This window comes from Phoxinus phoxinus, assembly GCF_949152265.1.
Source record: "Phoxinus phoxinus genome assembly, chromosome: 12".
NCBI classification, from domain to species: Eukaryota; Metazoa; Chordata; class Actinopteri; order Cypriniformes; family Leuciscidae; genus Phoxinus; species Phoxinus phoxinus.
The window spans coordinates 6,466,427-6,493,885 of record NC_136887.1 but is presented as its reverse complement, the minus strand read 5'-3'; the positions used below and the strand labels follow the sequence as shown (position 1 = coordinate 6,493,885).

At 42.8% G+C, this 27,459-nt stretch overlaps 1 protein-coding gene across 1 annotated transcript in view; it reads left to right on the top strand.

Annotated features, from left to right (window-relative positions):
* The window catches only part of LOC307007846 (uncharacterized protein), a 48,173-nt gene extending 22,387 nt beyond the window's left edge, over positions 1-25,786 (top strand). The window contains exons 2-7 of the mRNA XM_079630223.1: positions 11,650-11,707; positions 11,808-11,923; positions 12,006-12,131; positions 25,024-25,081; positions 25,182-25,297; positions 25,380-25,786. Coding sequence (XP_079486349.1) covers positions 11,650-11,707; positions 11,808-11,923; positions 12,006-12,131; positions 25,024-25,081; positions 25,182-25,297; positions 25,380-25,535 — 630 coding nt within the window. The 3' untranslated portion in view covers positions 25,536-25,786. The remainder of the gene's footprint in view (positions 1-11,649; positions 11,708-11,807; positions 11,924-12,005; positions 12,132-25,023; positions 25,082-25,181; positions 25,298-25,379) is intronic.
* The last annotated feature ends 1,673 nt before the right edge of the window (positions 25,787-27,459 follow it).

Below are 27,459 nucleotides of genomic sequence, written 5' to 3'. Positions count from 1 at the left end.
TGACTTCATGCACACCGAGTTTCGTGGCGATTGGTTGAATCGTCTAGGAGGAGTATTTTAAATTCCATTGAATGCGTTTTTCTAACTACCCCAAATAGCCGACTTCCTGTTGGGCTGGGGTAAAAAGTCAGAGCATGAAGGATATATGAACCGATGAGATCTATAAGTGTACCGAGTTTCATATTATTTCATGCAAGCGTGTTTGATTTATGGACCAAGTTTTCGGACCCCGTTCCAGGGGGCGCTGTCGAGCCTCCCTGCCACGCCCGGGTACCAGCTTCAGTCCGGCTCTAATGGCCGCGGGTTCTGACCCGTGTGCAAAGTTTCAAGAGTTTTTGAGCACGTTAAGAGACCCAAAAGTGCCCGAATAGTCGTAAGAAAAATAATAATAAATATATATATATATATATATATATATATATATATATATATATATATATATATATATATATATATATATATATAAAGCCGCCACCCCGTTGCCTTTCGGGTTCCTGTGCACGACGGGCAATAACGTATCCCCGCTTTGACTGTCGAGAAGAAGTCTGCTTTAGAGCTTGCATCAGTGTGAGTCTTTCTGCTCCCCTCCAAACACACACAGAAAAGGGGGGGGGCTGTCTGTGTGTGTGCCCTCCCTCCCTCCCCCCCCCCCCCACACACACACACACACACACACACAGAGAATGGCAGGGGGAACTCTGTCAGAGAGAGACAAAACCACATTCAAACCAAAATATCTGACTTCCTGTTGGTCGGAGCTTATGACTGTAAATGAGAAAGTTGTCCGGATCGATAAGCACAATATAGAGACCGAGTTTTGTGACTGTAGGTAAAAATAACCCACCCACTTTAGTCAAAAGTATCTTGAAAGTAACACACTTCCTGCTGCCAGTTGGTGGCGCTATAACTTTGACTCACAATAGTCACATCCATGTGATCGCCCTCTTACAACAAACACACTGCTGAAGTTTCATCAAGATCAATAAATGTATGAAGACGTTATAACACATTGTGTTTTTCTTTTCTCGCCATAACTTCGTTTCCTCGCCACGGCCAAACCGTTCGAGATATCAAAAATCCGTCCGCAATTTAGCGTCCTCAATGTCTTGACTTCATGCTGACCGAGTTTGGTGGCGATAGGATAATTTTTCTTGGAGGAGTATATCAAATTCCAGGGGCATGCATTTTCATACAGCCCATAATAGCCGACTTCCTGTTGGACTGGCGTAAAACTTAGAGCACGAAAGTTGTTCGGCCCGATTAAATCTATATGTGTACCGAGTTTCATATTATTACATGCAAACGTGTTTGATATATGGACCAAGTTTTTCGGACCACGTTCAAGGGGGCGCTGTTGAGCTCCCCTGCCACGCCCGGGTACCAGCTTCAGGCCGGCCCTGATGGCCGCAGGTTCTGACCTGTGTGCAAAGTTTCAAGAGTTTTCGAGCACGTTAAGGGCCCCAAAAGTGCCCGAGAAGTCCCACACAGCAGAGAAAGGGTTAAAATAAAGCCCCCCTCCTCTCTCACACACACAGACACTGAGAGAGACTGGCAAAATTCCCATCAAATCACATTCAAACCAAAATATCTGACTTCCTGTTGGTCGGAGCTAATGACTGTAAATTAGAAAGTTGTCCGGCTCGGGGAGATAAATATAAATACCGATTTTTGTTACTGTAGGTAAAACTAATACCCCATTTTTGACTAAAGGTGGCGCTACTGAGCCCCTTACCACGTCCGTTTCTGAAACTTCACACATGCCTAGTACCTAATAAATCTGATATGCATGTTGAGTTTCATGCAATTTGAAGCATGTTAAGAGCCTCAAATGCACCCAAAAAGAATATTAAAGTTTAAAGCGTTGCCATGGCAACAGTATTTAAGATATCAATAATTCTTTCACAGGTCTACATCTGCCGTGTGTTTACATTATACACATAAAGTTTGAAGCAAATCGGGTAAAAATAAGAGGGTGAATTCAAAGCATTTTGAAAGTGACACACTTCCTGCTGCCAGTTGGTGGCGCTATAACTTTGACTCACAATAGTCACATCCATGCGATTGGCCTCTTACAACGAACACACTGCTGAAGTTTCATCAAGATCAATTAATGTATGAGGATGTTATAACACACTTCCTGTTTCCAATATTCGCCATAAATTCGTTTCCTCGCCACGGCCAAACCGTTCGAGATATCAAAAATCCCCTCGCAATTTATCATCCTCCATGTCTTGACTTCATGCACACCGAGTTTCGTGGTGATTGGTTGAATCGTCTAGGAGGAGTATTTTAAATTCCATTGCATGTGTTTTTTAAACTACGCCAAATAGCCGACTTCCTGTTGGGCTGGGGTAAAAAGTCAGAGCACGAAGGATATATGAACCGATGAGATCTATAAGTGTACCGAGTTATATATTATTTAATGCAAGCGTGTTTGATTTATGGACCAAGTTTTCGGACCGCGTTCCAGCGGGCGCTGTCGAGCCCCCCTGCCACGCCCGGGTACCAGCTTCAGTCCGGCTCTAATGGCCGTGGGTTCTGACATTTGTGCAAAGTTTCAAGAGTTTTTGAGCACGTTAAGGCCCCCAAAAGTGCCCAAAAGGTAGTAATATAATAATAATAATAATAATAATAGTTAAGAAGAATAATCCTTTGGAAAACAATAGGGCCTTCGCCTTTTCAAGGCTTGGGCCCTAATAATCCGGAGGAAAACAATAGGGCCTTCGCCTTTTCAAGGCTTGGGCCCTAAATATAGCTGCAAGCAGCGATTACGAGCCCAAGCCGGTGGCACCGCCACCCCGGTGCCTTTAGTTAAAGGCACCGAGGTGGCGGTGCCACCGGCTTGGGCCCTCCATCGCTGCTTGCAGCTATATTTATATATATATATATATATATATATATATATATATATATATAAAAACCGCCACCCCGGTGCATTTAGGGTTCCTGTGCACGACGGGCAATAACGTAACTCCGCTTTGACTCTCGAGAAGAAGTCTGCTTTAGAGCTTGCATCAGTGTGGGTTCTGCAATAGTGCGCATCGAGGGCACATATCAACCACAAAGTATGCGTGAACACCCTTCTGAAACCTAAAATGAAAAATTAGACACCCTACAGTCTCATGGACTTAACGGACACATGAAATCAGCAGCCATTGTAAGTACACAACACCGAAAATTCCTATGAAGTGTGGTATATATATTCATTGAAATTACTGTACTTTAAAACACTTGTTTAAAAGAAAAAAACACATATACATAGTATAAAACACTAGATGGCACAATATACCTATTATTAATAGAGTCTTTCTGCCCCCCTCCCCACACACACAGACAGGGGGGGGCTGCAGTGATGCGCGGGTCAATGTATAAACAACCCGCACCCGACCGACGTTTTCAACTAACCCGCCCGCAACTCGGACCGCAAAAAAAAAGAAAGAAAATATTGTACCCGACCCGCTTTCTGACCCGCGTTATTTTAAAGTAGCTAGTAAATGCTCATCGCGTCATGGGCCATAGACGGAGGAACTAGGGGTGCGCATTTTTCTGAATGCTGTATGATATCCCCTAGTGTTTTGTAATAAAGGCTTGATTTATTCATTTATTTCGTTTCATTTTCTTAACAATTAAGATGCTGCATGTGTTTATCCAGTCTAATCGAAGTGTGCTTCTCTCCCCGGACTTTCCCAACAAAAATCCCGCCCCCTCTCAGCAAATACATAAAACTGACATTACTGAGCTATATGCGTTTAAAAGTAGCCTATTAAAATGGCACAATGGCATTGCTCAGTTCAACGTGTTGGGAAATCGGGCATTTTGTCCCGCGTCAGCTTTTATTCAAAAGTTAATAACGCGCTCAACATTCAGGTAAATAAGGATTTCCCGCTGTCATCTCTGCTGCAGACTGAGCTCGTGCGTCATCCTCGCGCAGTTATTCAGCCAATAAAGTGTAGACCTATGTATTTCATAGAACATTATTGTGTCTAGTACTATATAAATTACAAAGGTTTAATTGGCATCTTTATTTCAAACGACCCGACCGACCGCGACCCGAATATCATTAAAAATAACCGCGGGTATCCGCGGGTGACCGCAGGCACCCGCTCATTTTGGATCAACCCGCGCATCACTGGGGGACTGTCTGTGTGTGTGCCCTCCCCTCTCCACACACACACACACACTCACTCACACACACAGAATGGCAGGGGGAACTCTGGCAGAGAGAGACAAAACCACATTCAAACCAAAATATCTGACTTCCTGTTGGTCGGAGCTAATGACTGTACATGAGAAAGTTGTCCGGCTCGATGTGCACAAAATACATTCTGAGTTTTGTTACTGTAGGTAAAACTAACCCCCCACTTTTGTCAAAAGCATCTTGAAAGTAACACACTTCTTGCTGCCAGTTGGTGGCGCTATAACTTTGACTCACATTAGTTATATCTATGTGATGGGCCTCTTACAGCGAACACACTGCTGAAGTTTCATCAAGATCAATTAATGTATGAAGACGTTATAACACATCGTGTTTCTCTTTTCTCGCCATAAATTCGTTTCCTCGCCACGGCCAAACCGTTCGAGATATCAAAAATCCGTCCGCAATTTAGCATCCTCCATGTCTTGACTTCATGTTGACTGAGTTTGGTGGCGATCGGAAGAATTTTCTAGGAGGAGTATATAAAATTCCAGGGGCGTGCGTTTTCATACAACCCATAATAGCCGACTTCCTGTTGGACTGGCGTAAAACTTAGAGCACGAAAGTTGTTCGGCCCGATGAGATCTATATGTGTACCGAGTTTCATATTATTACATGCAAGCGTGTTTGATATATGGACCAAGTTTTCGGACCCCGTTAAAGGGGGCGCTGTTGAGCCCCCCTGCCACGCCCGGGTACCAGCTTCAGCCCGGCCCTGATGGCCGCAGGTTCTGACCTGTGTGCAAAGTTTCAAGAGTTTTCGAGCACGTTAAGGGCCCCAAAAGTGCCCGAGAAGTCCCACACAGCAGAGAAAGGGTTAAAATAAAGCCCCCCCTCCTCTCTCACACACACAGACACTGAGAGAGACTGGCAAAATTCCCATCAAATCACATTCAAACCAAAATATCTGACTTCCTGTTGGTCGGAGCTAATGACTGTAAATTAGAAAGTTGTCCGGCTCGGGGAGATAAATATAAATACCGATTTTTGTTACTGTAGGTAAAACTAATACCCCATTTTTGACTAAAGGTGGCGCTACTGAGCCCCTTACCACGCCCGTTTCTGAAACTTTGCACAAGTGTACTAGGCAATAAATGTAAAGTGTCTGTCGAGTTTCATGCAATTTCAAGCATGTTAAGAGTCTCAAAAACTTTAAAAAAGAATATTAAAGTTTGATGCGTTGCCATGGCAACAGTATTTAAGATATCAATAATCCTTTCACAGGTCTACATCTGCGTGTGTTTACATTATACACATAAAGTTTGAAGCAAATCGGGTAAAAATAAGAGGGTGATTTTAAAGCATTTTGAAAGTGACACACTTCCTGCTGCCAGTTGGTGGCGCTATAACTTTGACTCACAATAGTCACATCCATGTGATCGGCCTCTTACAGCGAACACACTGCTGAAGTTTCATCCAGATCAATTAATGTATGAGGATGTTATAACACACTTCCTGTTTCCAATATTCGCCATAAATTCGTTTCCTCGCCACGGCCAAACCGTTCGAGATATCAAAAATCCCCTGGCAATTTTTCATCCTCCATGTCTTGACTTCATGCACACCGAGTTTCGTGGTGATTGGTTGAATTTTCTAGGAGGAGTATTTTAAATTCCATTGCATGTGTTTTTTAAACTACGCCAAATAGCCGACTTCCTGTTGGGCTGGGGTAAAAAGTCAGAGCACGAAGGATATATGAACCGATGAGATCTATAAGTGTACCGAGTTTCATATTATTCCACGCAAGCGTGTTTGATTTATGGACCAAGTTTTCGGACCGCGTTCCAGGGGGCGCTGTCGAGCCCCCCTGCCACGCTCGGGTACCAGCTTCAGTCCGGCTCTAATGGCCGCGGGTTCTGACCCGTGTGCAAAGTTTCAAGAGTTTTCGAGCACGTTAAGAGACCCAAAAGTGCCCGAATAGTCGTAAGAAAAATAATAATAAATATAGCTGCAAGCAGCGATTACGGGCCCAAGCCGGTGGCACCACCACCCTGGTGCCTTTAGTTACACTAAAGGCACCGGGCTGGCGCTGCCACCGCCTTGGGCCCTCCATCGCTGCTTGCAGCTATATTTATTTATATATATATATATATATATATATATATATATATATATATATATATATATATATATATAAAAAGCCGCCACCCCGTTGCCTTTCGGGTTCCTGTGCACGACGGGCAATAACGTAACCCCGCTTTGACTGTAGAGAAGAAGTCTGCTTTAGAGCTTGTATCAGTGTGAGTATTTCTGCTCCCCTCCAAACACACACAGAAAAGGGGGGGCTGTCTGTGTGTGTGCCCTCCCTCCCTCCCCACACACAGAGAGAGACAAAACCACATTCAAACCAAAATATCTGACTTCCTGTTGGTCGGAGCTAATGACTGTAAATGAGAAAGTTGTCCGGATCGATAAGCACAATATACAGACCGAGTTTTGTGACTGTAGGTAAAAATACCCCCCCCACTTTAGTCAAAAGTATCTTGAAAGTAACACACTTCCTGCTGCCAGTTGGTGGCGCTATAACTTTGACTCATAATAGTCACATCCATGTGATCGCCCTCTTACAACAAACACACTGCTGAAGTTTCATCAAGATCAATAAATGTATGAAGACGTTATAACACATTGTATTTTTCTTTTCTCGCCATAACATCGTTTCCTCGCCACGGCCAAACCGTTCGAGATATCAAAAATCCGTCAGCAATTTAGCGTCCTCAATGTCTTTACTTCATGCTGACCGAGTTTGGTGGCGATAGGATAATTTTTCTTGGAGGAGTATATCAAATTCCAGGGGCATGCATTTTCATACAGCCCATAATGGCCGACTTCCTGTTGGACTGGCGTAAAACTTAGAGCACGAAAGTTGTTCGGCCCGATTAAATCTATATGTGTACCGAGTTTCATATTATTACATGCAAACGTGTTTGATATATGGACCAAGTTTTCGGACCACGTTCAAGGGGGCGCTGTTGAGCTCCCCTGCCACGCCCGGGTACCAGCTTCAGGCCGGCCCTGATGGCCGCAGGTTCTGACCTGTGTGCAAAGTTTCAAGAGTTTTCGAGCACGTTAAGGGCCCCAAAAGTGCTCGAGAAGTCCCACACAGCAGAGAAAGGGTTAAAATAAAGCCCCCCTCCTCTCTCACACACACAGACACTGAGAGAGACTGGCAAAATTCCCATCAAATCACATTCAAACCAAAATATCTGACTTCCTGTTGGTCGGAGCTAATGACTGTAAATTAGAAAGTTGTCCGGCTCGTGGAGATAAATCTAGATACCGTTTTTTGTTACTGTAGGTAAAACTAATACCCCCTTTTTGACTAAAGGTGGCGCTACTGAGCCCCTTACCACGCCCATTTCTGAAACTTTGCACAAGTGTACTAGGCAATAAATGTAAAGTGTCTGTCGAGTTTCATGCAATTTCAAGTATGCTAAGAGTCTCAAAAACTTTAAAAAAGAATATTAAAGTTTGATGCGTTGCCATGGCAACAGTATTTAAGATATCAATAATCCTTTCACAGGTCTACATCTGCCGTGTGTTTACATTATACAGATGAAGTTTGAAGCAAATCGGTAAAAATAAGAGGGTGATTTCAAAGCATTTTGAAAGTGACACACTTCCTGCTGCCAGTTGGTGGCGCTATAACTTTGACTCACAATAGTCACATCCATGTGATCGGCCTCTTACAGCGAACACACTGCTGAAGTTTCATCAAGATCAATTAATGTATGAGGATGTTATAACACACTTCCTGTTTCCAATATTCGCCATAAATTTGTTTCCTCGCCACGGCCAAACCGTTCGAGATATCAAAAATCCCCTCGCAATTTATCATCCTCCATGTCTTGGCTTCATGCACACCGAGTTTCGTGGTCATCCGATGAATTCTCTAGGAGAAGTGTTTCAAATGCCAGAACATGCGTTTCCATATAACCCATAATAACCGACTTCCTGTTGGACTGGCGTAAAACTTAGAGCACGAAAGTTGTTCGGCCCGATGAGATATATATTTGTACCGAGTTTCATATTATTACATGCAAGCGTGTTTGAGATATGGACATGTTTTTGAATCCCATTCCAGGGGGCGCTGGCGAGCCCCCCTGCCACGCCCGGGTCCCAGCTTCAGTCCGGCTCTAATGGCCGCGGGTTCTGACATTTGTGCAAAGTTTCAAGAGTTTTTGAGCACGTTAAGGCCCCCAAAAGTGCCCAAAAGGTAGTAAAATAATAATAATAAAGAAGAAGAAGAAGAATAAAATATAGCTGCAAGCAGCGATTACGGGCCCAAGCCGGTGGCACCGGCACCCTGGTGCCTTTAGTTACACTAAAGGCACCGGGCTGGCGCTGCCACCGGCTTGGGCCCTACATCGCTGCTTGCAGCTATATTTATTTATATATATATATATATATATATATATATATATATATAAAAAGCCGCCACCCCGGTGCCTTTCGGGTTCCTGTGCACGACGGGCAATAACGTAACTCCGCTTTGACTGTCGAGAAGAAGTCTGCTTTAGAGCTTGCATCAGTGTGGGTTCTGCAAAAGTGCGCATCGAGGGCACATATAAGAAAAAAAAATTTATATATACATATATATATATATACCGGTATGTGTTTTGTTAAACTATAAACTCTTGTCAAACTGTAACCTACAACTGTCACCCAACCAAAATCTCTCTCTCTCACACACACACACACACACACACACAGTTTAAAAGCAAAAAAAAATTATCCAACCTCATTTAAAAACAGTCTGTCGGTGCCATCTTTTGGACATTCATCATATTGCATTGGTTTTAATTTCTTGTCCTCAAACAGAGCAGTAATCTGTTTATTTTAAGCAGCAAAGATCAGCAGCAGGAGTCCGATTTCATTTACTGTAAGAACAATAGGCTATTGAACTCACAATTCAAGCAATCCACCCCGAACTATAGAGCCAAATCATGAAACTAAAAAGCGCATGGTTGAGACAAAGATAATTTTACTTGCCCAACCTGATTAGAACATGGGGAAAAAAGAAACAAAATCCTGATTATAACATTTATTGTAAGCTGCTATCGATAGTGCATTATAAATACATTACTCACGGTAACAATGTTGCGAAGCACTCACAAAATAATCCCAGTGAACAATTAAAAAATGGGGCGTTTTCATATTTTCTAACATGATACAGTTAAGCAACCTCACACGACGAGTCCTCTTTTCATGAATACCACCATCACAATTGAAAAATTGACATTGATTTCATACAACAGTTCAATAAATGCATAAAATGAGTCAATTACACTTTAGATGCAATGTTCCTGTTTTTGTTCTGTTTCAGCAGCGAAAATAGTTCAACAAAGATCACAGCAGAACCATCGCGCATCTCACAGTGTTTTTTCATTAGTGAATGATTCCGCTTTTTGAAAGAATCGCTTGACTCAAAGATTCAATTATCAATCAATAGACAACTGTCTCATTCATTAATGACTCAGTCGTTCAAACGACTCGTTTGAACGAATGAATCAATGACTCGCTCATTAAGACGGTCGCCTTGCGACACTTAAAGGAGGTTTAGTGTTATGTTCAAAAGTATAGCCTATCATTCTTTCCAACGATCGTTAATTAACTTATATTTAAAACAATCTCATAACATTATTTAATGCATTGTTATTTTTCAGTTTAAAATATTTAATTTGATCAGCCACAGGGTGTCCCTATAGTGTCTTATTATTCTAAATAATTTAATTTATTGATCAAATTTAGAAATTAAAAATGAAATATGAAGCATACATTTAATAAGAGTAGGGGTGTGACTAGGTACAGATATTAGGCTACAATATACAGATTTAAATATATAATCGCGCTCCACCGTCGATTTGAGATTGCAATGCACGTGTGTGTGTGTGTGTGTGTGTGTGTGTGTGTGTGTGTGTGTGTGTGTGTGTGTTAAAATAATTTAGTTTAGTTAGAGAACGGGCACTAACCTATTAAAACCTGAACGTGTCCGCTTAATAAAACGTGAGTTGAACGAGAGTCGCAGCAAAGATCAGTCCAATTTCATTAATCATCATGGGTGAAGAGCAGACTGAAAAGATGATGACGGAATATTTTGTGTAAAAACGACTATTTAAGCGAATCTGTCATTGTACTGTTTTATTGTTTTCCATTAAGAATAATAGGCTATTGAACTCGCAATTCAAGCAATAACGCGTTCACGGCGAGGAACGAGCAGAACAGAGTGTGTTTTAGTTCATTCCTACTGGACGTCCAGTACTTACTTTCGCTTTTAAGTTAGCGATTTAAAAGCTCCCGCCGGTGTCACACGTCGATTAACCGGTGGGAAAATATCCTCACACAGTCACCCTAATAAATATATATTTATGTCTGAACTATTTTGATCTCATTTAGACCTTACATGCTGGCATTGACTGTCATACATCACTAGAGGGCAGTATAGCCCTATGTATGACTTGATTTTTATTAAATAGCCCTATTCTGTTGGTCTGAGCTAATGACTGTAAATTAGAAAGTTGTCCGGCTCAAGGAGAAGAATACATATATAGATTTTTGTGACTGTAGGTAAAACTAACCCCCCCTCTTGGGTCAAAAGTATCTTGAAAGTGACACACTTCCTGCTGCCAGTTGGTGGCGCTATAACTTTGACTCACAATAGTCACATCCATGTGATCGGCCTCTTACAGCGAACACACTGCTGAAGTTTCATCAAGATCAATTAATGTATGAGGATGTTATAACACACTTCCTGTTTCCAATATTCGCCATAAATTTGTTTCCTCGCCACAGCCAAACCGTTCGAGATATCAAAAATCCCCTCGCAATTTATCATCCTCCATGTCTTGGCTTCATGCACACCGAGTTTCGTGGTCATCCGATGAATTCTCTAGGACAAGTGTTTCAAATGCCAGAACATGCGTTTCCATACAACCCATAATAGCCGACTTCCTGTTGGACTGGCGTAAAACTTAGAGCACGAAAGTTGTTCGGCCCGATGAGATCTATATGTGTACCGAGTTTCATATTATTTCATGCAAGCGTGTTTGATATATGGACATGTTTTTGAATCCCATTCCAGGGGGCGCTGGCGAGCCCCCCTGCCACGCCCGGGTCCCAGCTTCAGTCGGGCCCTGATGGCCGCAGGTTCTGACATTTGTGCAAAGTTTCAAGAGTTTTTGAGCATGTTAAGGCCCCCAAAAGTGCCCAAAAGGTAGTAAAATAATAATAATAATAATAATAAATAATAATAAATAATAATCCGAAGAAAAACAATAGGGCCTTCGCCTTTTCAAGGCTTGGGCCCTAATAATAATCCGAAGGAAAACAATAGGGCCTTCGCCTTTTCAAGGCTTGGGCCCTAAATATAGCTATACCACCTGCAGAGTCTTGTGTTTTGAGTTTTTAGTGGTTTGCTAGTTCTTAAAGTAGACCAACCTTTGTGTTTTGCTCAGGTGAAGAGAAGTCCAGGGTCTGAACCTTTGTCTGCCAGTCCAGAGGCATCTGCACCAGGTAAGTTCAAACTAAGCGATACAAACTAGAAATTCCATGTTTTTAGGATGTCTGGGGACATTGTATGGACATTCTGTTGTGTTCTCTGGACCGCTAACAGGAAGTCCAGGTACTTCAGATGCTGTGCTAGATGCCATCATTCACGGCAGGCTGAGAAGTGCAAGCAAGGAGCCAGACAAAAATGACAAATACAGGAAATGCAAACAGCTGCTTAGTGTAAGTTTTTCTTTTTTCTTTTTTGTCTCTGACTTACTGGATCTGTTTGATATACTAAAGTATTTCGTTTACCCCCCTGCAGGAGGAGAGAGAGCGGTGCAGCATGATAAACGATGAACTCACAAAGATGGAGGTGAAGCTAAGGGAGCAGATGAAAACCAATGAGGGCCTGCGAATGCAGCTGGCTGCTGAGGAGGATCGCTACAAGGTCAGTGTCACCTACTGGTCCAGAGTTTAAACTAAAACTTGATTATATACAGTGTTGTATGTAACGCGTTACAGTAACGTAACTACTTTTTCGGGTAAAAAGTAGTGTAACGCGCTACTACTGAAAATTTGGTACCTCTCCCCCCACATGCTCACCGGTAAGACGGCGTTCACTCAAATCCCGCTCCGACATTACATTTCTCTGTACTGTATTCTAATAGGCCTACGTGTTGTAGCCTTTTCTTTTATTAAAGAAAACGATTTAGCTTCAGATTTATGTTTAAATAAAAAAATAAATAAAAATATAGCTGCAAGCAGCGATTACGGGCCCAAGCCGGTGGCACCGCCACCCCGGTGCCTTTAGTTGCACTAAAGGCACCGAGGTGGCGGTGCCACCGGCTTGGGCCCTCCATCGCTGCTTGCAGCTATATTTATATATATATATATATATATATATATATATATATAAACCGCCACCCCGGTGCCTTTAGGGTTCCTGTGCACGACGGGCAATAACGTAACTCCGCTTTGACTGTCAAGAAGAAGTCTGCTTTAGAGCTTGCATCAGTGTGGGTTCTGCAAAAGTGCGCATCGAGGGCACATATCAACCACAAAGTATGCGTGAGCACCCTTCTGAAACCTAAAATGAAAAATAAGACACCCTACAGTCTCATGGACTTAACGGCCACATGAAATCAGCAGCCATTGTAAGTACACAACACCGAAAATTCCTATGAAGTGTGGTATATATATTCATTGAAATTACTGTACTTTAAAACACTTGTTTAAAAGAAAAAACACATGTATACATAGTATAAAACACTAGATGGCACAATATACCTAGTTTTAATAGTCTTTCTGCCCCCCTCCCCACACACACAGAGACAGGGGGGGCTGTCTGTGTGTGTGCCCTCCCTCCCCTCCCCACACAGACACACACAGGGGGGCTGTCTATGTGTGTGTGTGTGCCCTCCCTCCCCTCCCCACACAGACACACACACACACACACACACACACACACACACACACACACACACACACACACACACACACACACACACACAGAATGGCTGGGGGAACTCTGTCAGAGAGAGGCAGAGAGAGACAAAACCACATTCAAACCAAAATATCTGACTTCCTGTTGGTCGGAGCTAATGACTGTAAATCAGAAAGTTGTCCGGCTCGATGTGCACAATATACATACCAAGTTTTGTGACTGTAGGTAAAACTAACCCCCCCACTTTTGTCAAAAGTAACACTTCCTGCTGCCAGTTGGTGGCGCTATAACTTTGACTCACATTAGTTACATCCATGTGATCGCTCTCTTACAACAAACACGCTACTGAAGTTTCATCAAGATCAATTAATGTATGAAGACGTTATAACACATCGTGTTTCTCTTTTCTCGCCATAATTTCGTTTCCTCACCACGGCCAAACTGTTCGAGATATCAAAAATCCGTCAGCAATTTAGTATCCTCAATGTCTTGACGTCATGCTGACCGAGTTTGGTTGCGATTGGATGAATTTTCTAGAAAGAGTGTTTCAAATTCCAGGGGCATGCGTTTTCATACCACCCACAATAGCCGACTTCCTGTTGGGCTGGCGTAAAACTTAGAGCACGAAAGTTGTTCGGCCCGATGAGATCTAAATGTGTACCGAGTTTCATATTATTACATGCAAGCGTGTTTGATATATACGGACAAGTGTTTGAATCCCATTCCAGGGGGCGCTGTCGAGCCCCCCTGCCACGCCCGGGTACCAGCTTCAGCCGCGGGTTCTGACCTCTGTGCAAAATTTCAAGAGTTTTCGAGCACGTTAAGGGCCCCAAAAGTTAGGGATGCATCGATCCGATATTCAGTATCGGTATCGGCTCCGATATTGCCATTTTTGCCAGATCGGGTATCGGTCAGACGAGGCCGATCCAAATCCGATATTGTGCGTATACTATTCTGTGCTATTGTTAAGCCCCACAAAAGGCACAAAAACATTATAAAGCACCATAAAGTTGTCGTGCACTATATTATAAGTGTTCGGAAGCCATTATATAGTATAATGTGAGATAGAAATTAATATTTAAGTCATTAAATTCAAGATCACGTTCACTTTTCCCTCCGCTGCGGCTGTCAGTCATTCTCCATTCAGCATCAAGCAGTGCGTCACGTTCGGTTACGAGTCAACACGATGAAAAACTCTCTCCAAGATGATTCAAAGTTACTATAATTATACTTGATCTGTAGATAAAGGGCTATGGTTTTGCATTAAACAACTTTATCTTGCTGGACTTTATTGCTGTACCTTAATCATGTTAACGTTACTTTCTACCGGGTGTCTCTCACAACACTGGAGTAGAGTCAGAGCATTATAATTGTTCTTCACGCGCAGAGTAACTGACATTTAAAACTGTTTAAAGAAAATGCTCTGTTTAAAGAAACTATTGCATAGATGGATAGATACTGTATAATACACTACGCATCAATATGCCTTTCCTTTGTGATTTGAACTTTTCAATGCGGAATCGACGCGCTGCGCGCTGTGACTCGTGTTGCTTCATGCGCATCATTCTGCGCTCGCGATGCGCATAAGCGCTGTGTGCCGCACTGTACTGGAGCCTTTCATATCATAATACAGCGACGCAATGAACGATTATTTCTAGTTCTGTCCTATCTATCATATGTTGCTGCCTCATTAAACCGCTGTGCTATAAATTTAAAACATGTCTCAATTTTATAGTAGGCCTAGGCTATATATAAAATAATTAATCTTTTTGATTTTTGTTATCTTGTTTTTCATGAATGTATTTTACAACAATACAAAGAGTGACTATCAGTTCAACACACAGAGTTATAGAAATTCTACTTGATTAAAAATAAAAAACTGTGCTGGTATCGGATTGGTATCGGTATCGGTCGATACTCAGAATGTTTGGTATCGGATCGGATCGATTCTGAAAAAATGGTATCGTTGCATCCCTAAAGTGCCCGAGATTTTGCACACAGCAGAGACAGGGTTAAACTAAACTAGCCCCCCTCCTCACACACACTCACATACACAGATCCCCCCTCCCCTCCCCACCCCACACAGACAGACACACACACACAGAATGCCAGAGAGACAGAGAGAGACACAATTCACATTGAAACCACAATATCTGACTTTCTGTTGGTCGGAGCTAATGACTGTAAATTAGAAAGTTGTTTGGCTTGATAAGATCAATACACGCGCTGAGTTTTGTAACTGTAGGTAAAACTATAACTAAGTTATAACACACTTTATGCATCCTTTTTTAATCATAAATTCGTTTCCTCGCCACGGCCAAACCGTTCGAGATATCAAAAATCCGTCCGCAATTTAGCATCCTCCATGTCTTGACTTCATGCACACCGAGTTTCGTGGTCATCGGATGAATTCTCTGGGAGAAGTGTTTCAAATGCCAGAACATGCGTTTCCATACAGCCCATAATAGCCGACTTCCTGTTGGACTGGCGTAAAACTTAGAGCACGAAAGTTGTTCGGCCCGATGAGATCTATATGTGTACCGAGTTTCATATTATTACATGCAAGCGTGTTTGAGATATGGACATGTTTTTGAATCCCATTCCAGGGGGCGCTGCCGAGCCCCCCTGCCACGCCCGGGTCCCAGCTTCAGCGCGGCTCTAATGGCCGCAGGTTCTGACATTTGTGCAAAGTTTCAAGAGTTTTTGAGCACGATAAGGCCCCCAAAAGTGCCCAAAAGGTAGTAAAATAATAATAATAATAAAGAAGAAGAAGAAGAAGAAGAAGAAGAATAAATAATCCTAAGAACAAGGCTTGGGCCCTAATAATAATAATCCGAAGAAAAACAATAGGGCCTTCGCCTTTTCAAGGCTTGGGCCCTAAATATAGCTGCAAGCAGCGATTACGGGCCCAAGCCGGTGGCGGTGCCACCCCGGTGCCTTTAGTTACACTAAAGGCACCGAGGTGGCGGTGCCACCGGCTTGGGCCCTCCATCGCTGCTTGCAGCTATATTTATTTATATATATATATATATATATATATATATATATATATATATATATATATATATATATATATATATATATATATATAAAAACCGCCACCCCGGTGCCTTTAGGGTTCCTGTGCACAACGGGCAATAACGTAACTCCGCTTTGACTGTCGAGAAGAAGTCTGCTTTAGAGCTTGCATCAGTGTGGGTTCTGCAAAAGTGCGCATCGAGGGCACATATCAACCACAAAGTATGCGTGAACACCCTTCTGAAACCTAAAATGAAAAATTAGACACCCTACAGTCTCATGGACTTAACGGACACATAAAATCAGCAGCCATTGTAAGTACACAACACCGAAAATTCCTATGAAGTGTGGTATATATATTCATTGAAATTACTGTACTTTAAAACACTTGTTTAAAAGAAAAAAACACATATACATAGTATAAAACACTAGATGGCACAATATACCTATTTTTAATAGAGTCTTTCTGCCCACCTCCCCACACACACAGACAGGGGGGGCTGTCTGTGTGTGTGCCCTCCCTCCCCTCCCCACACAGACACACACAATGGGGGGGGGGGGGGGGCTGTCTTTGTGTGTGCCCTCCCCTCTCCACACACACACACACACTCACTCACACACACAGAATGGCAGGGGGAACTCTGGCAGAGAGAGGCAGAGAGAGACAAAACCACATTCAAACCAAAATATCTGACTTCCTGTTGGTCAAGGCTAACGACTGTAAATTAGAAAGTTGTCCGGCTCGATGTGCACAATATACATACCAAGTTTTGTTACTGTAGGTAAAACTAACCCCCCACTTTTGTCAAAAGCATCTTGAAAGTAACACGCTTCTTGCTGCCAGTTGGTGGCGCTATAACTTTGACTCACAATAGTCACATCCATGTGATGGGCCTCTTACAGCGAGCACAATGCTGAAGTTTCATCAAGATCAATTAATGTATGAAGACGTTATAACACATCGTGTTTCTCTTTTCTCGCCATAAATTTGTTTCCTCGCCACGGCCAAACCGTTCGAGATATCAAAAAGCCATCCGCAATTTAGCATCCTCAATGTCTTGACTTCATGCTGACCGAGTTTGGTGAAGATCAAATTAAATTTCTTGGAGGAGTATATAAAATTCCAGGGGCGTGCGTTTTCATACAACCCATAATAGCCGACTTCCTGTTGGGCTGGCGTAAAACTTAGAGCACGAAAGTTGTTCGGCCCGATGAGATCTATATGTGTACCGAGCAGAGGTGTCAAGTAACGAAGTACAAATACTTCGTTACATTACTTAAGTAGAAATTTTGGGTATCTATACTTTACTTGAGTAATTATTTTTCAGCCGACTTTTTACTTCTACTCCTTACATTTTCACGCAATTATCTGTACTTTCTACTCCTTACTTTTTAAAAATAGCCTGGTTACTCCTATTTCATTTCTGCTTGTTTTCATTCCCGCTTGTTTTCATTCTGGCTTGTCGTCGTTCAAAAAAATGGCCAATTATACAATAGATCTGAGTCCCGCCTCCTGAACACACATCGCTGAACTGATTGGCTTTGTGTTTTCTTTCTAACTTGTGAGAGGCTGTCCGCGCGGCGCGCTGTTGTTACATTTGGTTACTGTAGATGCGGTAAGCGAGGTAGAAATGAATCAACAGTTTTGTGCTCAAGAATACGGAGCAAATCGCGTCAAATATTGCTTTGGGGACAGCCGTTTTTACAATATTGCCTACTGTATGACAATCGCGGGATAAGTGGCAAACAAAATCGTTAGTGTGTGTGTGCGTGCGCGCGTGTGTGTGTGAGAGAGAGGAGAGAGAGAGTGTGTGCGTGTGTGTGTGTGTGTGTGTGAGAGAGAGAGAGAGAGAGTGTGTGTGTGTGTGTGTGTGAGAGAGAGAGAGAGAGAGAGTGTGTGTGTGTGTGTGTGTGTGTGTGAGAGAGAGAGAGAGAGAGAGAGAGAGAGAGAGAGAGAGTGTGTGTGTGTGTGCGCGCGCGCGCGCAACCATTATAGTGTCAAAATATCCCCACAAAGATGGCAATATCCGAAATCCTTACAGTATATGTGGCTGAAACAGGTATACCTGTTATACAGCTATAGCCTAGTGCCTCACAAGTTTTTCAACATTTACATTTTAATAGATATAACATTATAGTCATTATGGCCTTAGAATTTTTTTAGGGGATGCACTATAGGCCCCTTTGGCTTTTGTCCTTAATGGCATTTTTTGCCTTGCATTACTTTTACTTTTATACTTTAAGTAGTTTTAAAATCCAGTACTTTTACACTTTTACTTGAGTAAAAAGCTTGAGTTGATACTTCAACTTCTACAGAAGTAATTTTAAACCCTAGTATCTGTACTTCTACTTGAGTAATGAATGTGAATACTTTTGACACCTCTGGTACCGAGTTTCATATTATTACATGCAAGCGCGTTTGATATATGGACCAAGTTTTCGGACCCCGTTAAAGGGGGCGCTGTCGAGCCCCCCTGCCACGCCCGGGTACCAGCTTCAGCCCCGCCCTGATGGCCGCAGGTTCTGACCTGTGTGCAAAGTTTCAAGAGTTTTCGAGCACGTTAAGGGCCCCAAAAGTGCCCAAGAAGTCCCACACAGCAGAGAAAGGGTTAAAATAAAGCCCCCCTCCTCTCTCACACACACAGACACTGAGAGAGACTGGCAAAATTCCCATAAAATCACATTCAAACCAAAATATCTGACTTCCTGTTGGTCGGAGCTAATGACTGTAAATTAGAAAGTTGTCCGGCTCGGGGAGATAAATATAAATACCAATTTTTGTTACTGTAGGTAAAACTAATACCCCATTTTTGACTAAAGGTGGCGCTACTGAGCCCCTTACCACGCCCGTTTCTGAAACTTTGCACATGTCTATTAGACAATAAATGTGATATGCATGTTGAGTTTCATGCAATTTGAAGTATGTTAAGAGCCTCAAATGCATCCAAAAAGAATATAAAAGTTTAAAGCGTTGCCATGGCGACAGTATTAAAGATATCAATAATCCTTTCACAGGTCTACATCTGCCGTGTGTTTACATTATACAGATTAAGTTTGAAGCAAATCGGGTAAAAATAAGAGGGTGAATTCAAAGCATTTTGAAAGTGACACACTTCCTGCTGCCAGTTGGTGGCGCTATAACTTTGACTCACAATAGTCACATCCATGTGATCGGCCTCTTACAGCGAACACACTGCTGAAGTTTCATCAAGATCAGTTAATGTATGAGGATGTTATAACACACTTCCTGTTTCCAATATTCGCCATAAATTCGTTTCCTCGCCACGGCCAAACCGTTCGAGATATCAAAAATCCCCTCGCAATTTATCATCCTCCATGTCTTGACTTCATGCACACCGAGTTTCGTGGCGATTGGTTGAATCGTCTAGGAGGAGTATTTTAAATTCCATTGAATGCGTTTTTCTAACTACCCCAAATAGCCGACTTCCTGTTGGGCTGGGGTAAAAAGTCAGAGCATGAAGGATATATGAACCGATGAGATCTATAAGTGTACCGAGTTTCATATTATTTCATGCAAGCGTGTTTGATTTATGGACCAAGTTTTCGGACCCCGTTCCAGGGGGCGCTGTCGAGCCCCCCTGCCACGCCCGGGTACCAGCTTCAGTCCGGCTCTAATGGCCGTGGGTTCTGACCCGTGTGCAAAGTTTCAAGAGTTTTTGAGCACGTTAAGAGACCCAAAAGTGCCCGAATAGTCGTAAGAAAAATAATAATAAATATAGCTGCAAGCAGCGATGGAGGGCCCAAGCCGGTGGCACCGCCACCTCGGTGCCTTTAGTGCAACTAAAGGCACCGAGGTGGCGGTGCCACCGGCTTGGGCCCTCCATCGCTGCTTGCAGCTATATTTATATATATAAAAAAACACATATACATAGTATAAAACACTAGATGGCACAATATACCTATTATTAATAGAGTCTTTCTGCCCCCCTCCCCACACACACAGACAGGGGGGGGCTGCAGTGATGCGCGGGTCAATGTATAAACAACCCGCACCCGACCGACGTTTTCAACTAACCCGCCCGCAACTCGGACCGCAAAAAAAAAGAAAGAAAATATTGTACCCGACCCGCTTCCTGACCAGTGTTGGTCAAGTTACTTAAAAAAAGTAATTAGTTATAGTTACTAGTTACTTCTCACAAAAAGTAACTCAGTTAGTAACTGAGTTATATCATTACAAAAGTAACTAATTACCAGGCAAAGTAACTATTGAAAAAAAACTTTAAATAAGAAAGAAAAATTTAAATATGTGAAATATCTTGGATACCCCCAATATTAAATATGTTAAATGCATGAAATGGACACTAGAACAAATTATTATTATAAAACATTGATGGTTTAGAACTTTTAATATTTATTGCACAGACCACAACTGGCCAACAAATCCAAAAATAAATTACCGGTATGCTTCTTAAGAAATGTACCAAAAATAAGTAATAAAAAAATATACATACACATACACTCTTTGTAGTGCAAATTAAAATGATAAAACTTACAACTGGTAGACATTCTAGCCTACTTGAAGTATTTTCTTCCTCACAGATGTAAACAGTTTAACTAAAAGTGTTCTCAATATAATATTGAACAATACCAACATAAATAACAATAATAATAATAAAATCTAATATTTTGGGGGTTTATTTGTATAACCTACAGAGAACGTCATCATCAGAGGTTATTTAAGCCAAATTCTAGTCGTGTTTGCCGCACGTGTTCACAACCGGTCAAACAAAGATGTTTTCTTTGAACGTTCCCTGCAGGTTATTTTGGAGTTTTATTTTATAACCATGTAAACTAATTAAAACGTTGCAGATGATAAACTATATTACGCTCGGACATAGGCCTACTCGGTCTCTCTCGCGAACTGTCGAGCGCGCTCTCGGATGGACACACTCCGGCCTCTCTCGCGAACTGACGACGTTCTCTTCGCTTTTGTCCAGTCCGGCGCCTCGAAACACACACACACACACCAGAGAAAAGAGTTTGCAGTTCCTATGGCGGAGAAAAGAGCCCGATCGGATGAAAACCGCATCAGTGAACTCAATTATAGTAACGGCGCATTTTATTGTCAGTAACGGTAACTGCGTTATTACGGAGGAAACAGTAATTAGTTAGATTACTCGTTACTGAAAAAAATAACGCCGTTAGTAACGCCGTTTATTTATAACGCCGTTATTCCCATCACTGTTCCTGACCCGCGTTATTTTAAAGTAGCTAGTAAATGCTCATCGCGTCATGGGCCATAGACGGAGGAACTAGGGGTGCGCATTTTTCTGAATGCTGTATGATATCCCCTAGTGTTTTGTATAAAGGCTTGATTTATTCATTTATTTCGTTTCATTTTCTTAACAATTAAGATGCTGCATGTGTTTATCCAGTCTAATCGAAGTGTGCTTCTCTCCCCGGACTTTCCCAACAAAAATCCCGCCCCCTCTCAGCAAATACATAAAACTGACATTACTGAGCTATATGCGTTTAAAAGTAGCCTATTAAAATGGCACAATGGCATTGCTCAGTTCAACGTGTTGGGAAATCGGGCATTTTGTCCCGCGTCAGCTTTTATTCAAAAGTTAATAACGCGCTCAACATTCAGGTAAATAAGGATTTCCCGCTGTCATCTCTGCTGCAGACTGAGCTCGTGCGTCATCCTCGCGCAGTTATTCAGCCAATAAAGTGTAGACCTATGTATTTCATAGAACATTATTGTGTCTAGTACTATATAAATTACAAAGGTTTAATTGGCATCTTTATTTCAAACGACCCGACCGACCGCGACCCGAATATCATTAAAAATAACCGCGGGTATCCGCGGGTGACCGCAGGCACCCGCTCATTTTGGATCAACCCGCGCATCACTGGGGGACTGTCTGTGTGTGTGCCCTCCCCTCTCCACACACACACACACACTCACTCACACACACAGAATGGCAGGGGGAACTCTGGCAGAGAGAGACAAAACCACATTCAAACCAAAATATCTGACTTCCTGTTGGTCGGAGCTAATGACTGTACATGAGAAAGTTGTCCGGCTCGATGTGCACAAAATACATTCTGAGTTTTGTTACTGTAGGTAAAACTAACCCCCCACTTTTGTCAAAAGCATCTTGAAAGTAACACACTTCTTGCTGCCAGTTGGTGGCGCTATAACTTTGACTCACATTAGTTATATCTATGTGATGGGCCTCTTACAGCGAACACACTGCTGAAGTTTCATCAAGATCAATTAATGTATGAAGACGTTATAACACATCGTGTTTCTCTTTTCTCGCCATAAATTCGTTTCCTCGCCACGGCCAAACCGTTCGAGATATCAAAAATCCGTCCGCAATTTAGCATCCTCCATGTCTTGACTTCATGTTGACTGAGTTTGGTGGCGATCGGAAGAATTTTCTAGGAGGAGTATATAAAATTCCAGGGGCGTGCGTTTTCATACAACCCATAATAGCCGACTTCCTGTTGGACTGGCGTAAAACTTAGAGCACGAAAGTTGTTCGGCCCGATGAGATCTATATGTGTACCGAGTTTCATATTATTACATGCAAGCGTGTTTGATATATGGACCAAGTTTTCGGACCCCGTTAAAGGGGGCGCTGTTGAGCCCCCCTGCCACGCCCGGGTACCAGCTTCAGCCCGGCCCTGATGGCCGCAGGTTCTGACCTGTGTGCAAAGTTTCAAGAGTTTTCGAGCACGTTAAGGGCCCCAAAAGTGCCCGAGAAGTCCCACACAGCAGAGAAAGGGTTAAAATAAAGCCCCCCCTCCTCTCTCACACACACAGACACTGAGGGCCCTATCTTGCACCCAGCGCAATTGACTTTGAACACCGACGCATGTATCATTCCTATTTTGCACCCGCGCACAGCGGACTTTTCCCTCCACAGACGCACGTCGGTAAATTAGGGAATGAACTTGCGCTCGCGGGGGCGGTTCAGCGCAAAGAGAAGGCGTGTTCCGGCGCAAAACTTCCATGGTGCTATTTTCCAGTTTTAGAAAGCAATTGCGCCATTGACCAGGAAAAAAACAGTCTAAAGACAGTGGCGCGTTGCGCGTTAGTGATATGGTATTTTAAGGGCGCGTGCTTGGCCATAATGTTAACGCGCATCCACTTTGATTCTCTAATATAAAAAGATGCAGCAGTTTTCATTTTTGCAAATCATACATTATTACAAGGAAAAATATTAACACACGAGGGAAATCATTGTTGTGTCCGTGAAGATGTGAAAAAGATCTATCTAGATAAAAAAAAAAAAAAAATCTAGATTAGGCTACACATTTACCCAAATTATACGCCTGTTTAACCGAACCTAATTTGGGTGGGTTTCTCCCATCATCCCCAATGTCACTTCTCTGTGTTTTACAGCCCTGACGAGAACGTCGGTCTCCTCGGCTGTGAACTACTCCTGGCGTGCGCCGGCAAATCCGCCGTTATAATAGCAATCCGCCATGGAACAAGCGCGCCTGCTCTTAAAGGGAATGTGAGAGGACGCTCTGATTGGTTTATTTCACGTTACGCCCAAACCACACCTATTAATAATAAAGCTACTTCAGACCAACCCCTTTTACATTTGCGTCAAGCACAAGAGGCATTTATCCCGCTGGGAAAATAGCAACAGCGCCGGGATCCGCCCACAAAGTTACTTGCGCTTTGCACTTTGACACTTGCGTTTCAGATCGTTAAAATAGGGCCCTGAGAGAGACTGGCAAAATTCCCATCAAATCACATTCAAACCAAAATATCTGACTTCCTGTTGGTCGGAGCTAATGACTGTAAATTAGAAAGTTGTCCGGCTCGGGGAGATAAATATAAATACCGATTTTTGTTACTGTAGGTAAAACTAATACCCCATTTTTGACTAAAGGTGGCGCTACTGAGCCCCTTACCACGCCCGTTTCTGAAACTTTGCACAAGTGTACTAGGCAATAAATGTAAAGTGTCTGTCGAGTGTCATGCAATTTCAAGCATGTTAAGAGTCTCAAAAACTTTAAAAAAGAATATTAAAGTTTGATGCGTTGCCATGGCAACAGTATTTAAGATATCAATAATCCTTTCACAGGTCTACATCTGCCGTGTGTTTACATTATACACATAAAGTTTGAAGCAAATCGGGTAAAAATAAGAGGGTGATTTTAAAGCATTTTGAAAGTGACACACTTCCTGCTGCCAGTTGGTGGCGCTATAACTTTGACTCACAATAGTCACATCCATGTGATCGGCCTCTTACAGCGAACACACTGCTGAAGTTTCATCCAGATCAATTAATGTATGAGGATGTTATAACACACTTCCTGTTTCCAATATTCGCCATAAATTCGTTTCCTCGCCACGGCCAAACCGTTCGAGATATCAAAAATCCCCTGGCAATTTTTCATCCTCCATGTCTTGACTTCATGCACACCGAGTTTCGTGGTGATTGGTTGAATTTTCTAGGAGGAGTATTTTAAATTCCATTGCATGTGTTTTTTAAACTACGCCAAATAGCCGACTTCCTGTTGGGCTGGGGTAAAAAGTCAGAGCACGAAGGATATATGAACCGATGAGATCTATAAGTGTACCGAGTTTCATATTATTCCACGCAAGCGTGTTTGATTTATGGACCAAGTTTTCGGACCGCGTTCCAGGGGGCGCTGTCGAGCCCCCCTGCCACGCTCGGGTACCAGCTTCAGTCCGGCTCTAATGGCCGCGGGTTCTGACCCGTGTGCAAAGTTTCAAGAGTTTTCGAGCACGTTAAGAGACCCAAAAGTGCCCGAATAGTCGTAAGAAAAATAATAATAAATATAGCTATACCACCTGCAGAGTCTTGTGTTTTGAGTTTTTAGTGGTTTGCTAGTTCTTAAAGTAGACCAACCTTTGTGTTTTGCTCAGGTGAAGAGAAGTCCAGGGTCTGAACCTTTGTCTGCCAGTCCAGAGGCATCTGCACCAGGTAAGTTCAAACTAAGCGATACAAACTAGAAATTCCATGTTTTTAGGATGTCTGGGGACATTGTATGGACATTCTGTTGTGTTCTCTGGACCGCTAACAGGAAGTCCAGGTACTTCAGATGCTGTGCTAGATGCCATCATTCACGGCAGGCTGAGAAGTGCAAGCAAGGAGCCAGACAAAAATGACAAATACAGGAAATGCAAACAGCTGCTTAGTGTAAGTTTTTCTTTTTTCTTTTTTGTCTCTGACTTACTGGATCTGTTTGATATACTAAAGTATTTCGTTTACCCCCCTGCAGGAGGAGAGAGAGCGGTGCAGCATGATAAACGATGAACTCACAAAGATGGAGGTGAAGCTAAGGGAGCAGATGAAAACCAATGAGGGCCTGCGAATGCAGCTGGCTGCTGAGGAGGATCGCTACAAGGTCAGTGTCACCTACTGGTCCAGAGTTTAAACTAAAACTTGATTATATACAGTGTTGTATGTAACGCGTTACAGTAACGTAACTACTTTTTCGGGTAAAAAGTAGTGTAACGCGCTACTACTGAAAATTTGGTACCTCTCCCCCCACATGCTCACCGGTAAGACGGCGTTCACTCAAATCCCGCTCCGACATTACATTTCTCTGTACTGTATTCTAATAGGCCTACGTGTTGTAGCCTTTTCTTTTATTAAAGAAAACGATTTAGCTTCAGATTTATGTTTAAATAAAAAAATAAATAAAAATATAGCTGCAAGCAGCGATTACGGGCCCAAGCCGGTGGCACCGCCACCCCGGTGCCTTTAGTTGCACTAAAGGCACCGAGGTGGCGGTGCCACCGGCTTGGGCCCTCCATCGCTGCTTGCAGCTATATTTATATATATATATATATATATATATATATATATATATATATATATATATATATATATATATAAACCGCCACCCCGGTGCCTTTAGGGTTCCTGTGCACGACGGGCAATAACGTAACTCCGCTTTGACTGTCGAGAAGAAGTCTGCTTTAGAGCTTGCATCAGTGTGGGTTCTGCAAAAGTGCGCATCGAGGGCACATATCAACCACAAAGTATGCGTGAGCACCCTTCTGAAACCTAAAATGAAAAATAAGACACCCTACAGTCTCATGGACTTAACGGCCACATGAAATCAGCAGCCATTGTAAGTACACAACACCGAAAATTCCTATGAAGTGTGGTATATATATTCATTGAAATTACTGTACTTTAAAACACTTGTTTAAAAGAAAAAACACATGTATACATAGTATAAAACACTAGATGGCACAATATACCTAGTTTTAATAGTCTTTCTGCCCCCCTCCCCACACACACAGAGACAGGGGGGGCTGTCTGTGTGTGTGCCCTCCCTCCCCTCCCCACACAGACACACACAGGGGGGCTGTCTATGTGTGTGTGTGTGCCCTCCCTCCCCTCCCCACACAGACACACACACACACACACACACACACACACACACACACACACACACACACACACACACACACACACACACACACACACACACACACACACACACACACACACACACACACACAGAATGGCTGGGGGAACTCTGTCAGAGAGAGGCAGAGAGAGACAAAACCACATTCAAACCAAAATATCTGACTTCCTGTTGGTCGGAGCTAATGACTGTAAATCAGAAAGTTGTCCGGCTCGATGTGCACAATATACATACCAAGTTTTGTGACTGTAGGTAAAACTAACCCCCCCACTTTTGTCAAAAGTAACACACTTCCTGCTGCCAGTTGGTGGCGCTATAACTTTGACTCACATTAGTTACATCCATGTGATCGCTCTCTTACAACAAACACGCTACTGAAGTTTCATCAAGATCAATTAATGTATGAAGACGTTATAACACATCGTGTTTCTCTTTTCTCGCCATAATTTCGTTTCCTCGCCACAGCCAAACGGTTCGAGATATCAAAAATCCGTCAGCAATTTAGTATCCTCAATGTCTTGACGTCATGCTGACCGAGTTTGGTTGCGATTGGATGAATTTTTTTAGAAAGAGTGTTTCAAATTCCAGGGGCATGCGTTTTCATACCACCCACAATAGCCGACTTCCTGTTGGGCTGGCGTAAAACTTAGAGCACGAAAGTTGTTCGGCCCGATGAGATCTAAATGTGTACCGAGTTTCATATTATTACATGCAAGCGTGTTTGATATACGGACAAGTGTTTGAATCCCATTCCAGGGGGAGCTGTCGAGCCCCCCTGCCACACCCGGGTACCAGCTTCAGCCCGGCCGCGGGTTCTAACCTGTGTGCAAAATTTCAAGAGTTTTCGAGCACGTTAAGGGCCCCAAAAGTGCCCGAGATTTTGCACACAGCAGAGAAAGGGTTAAACTAAACTAGCCCC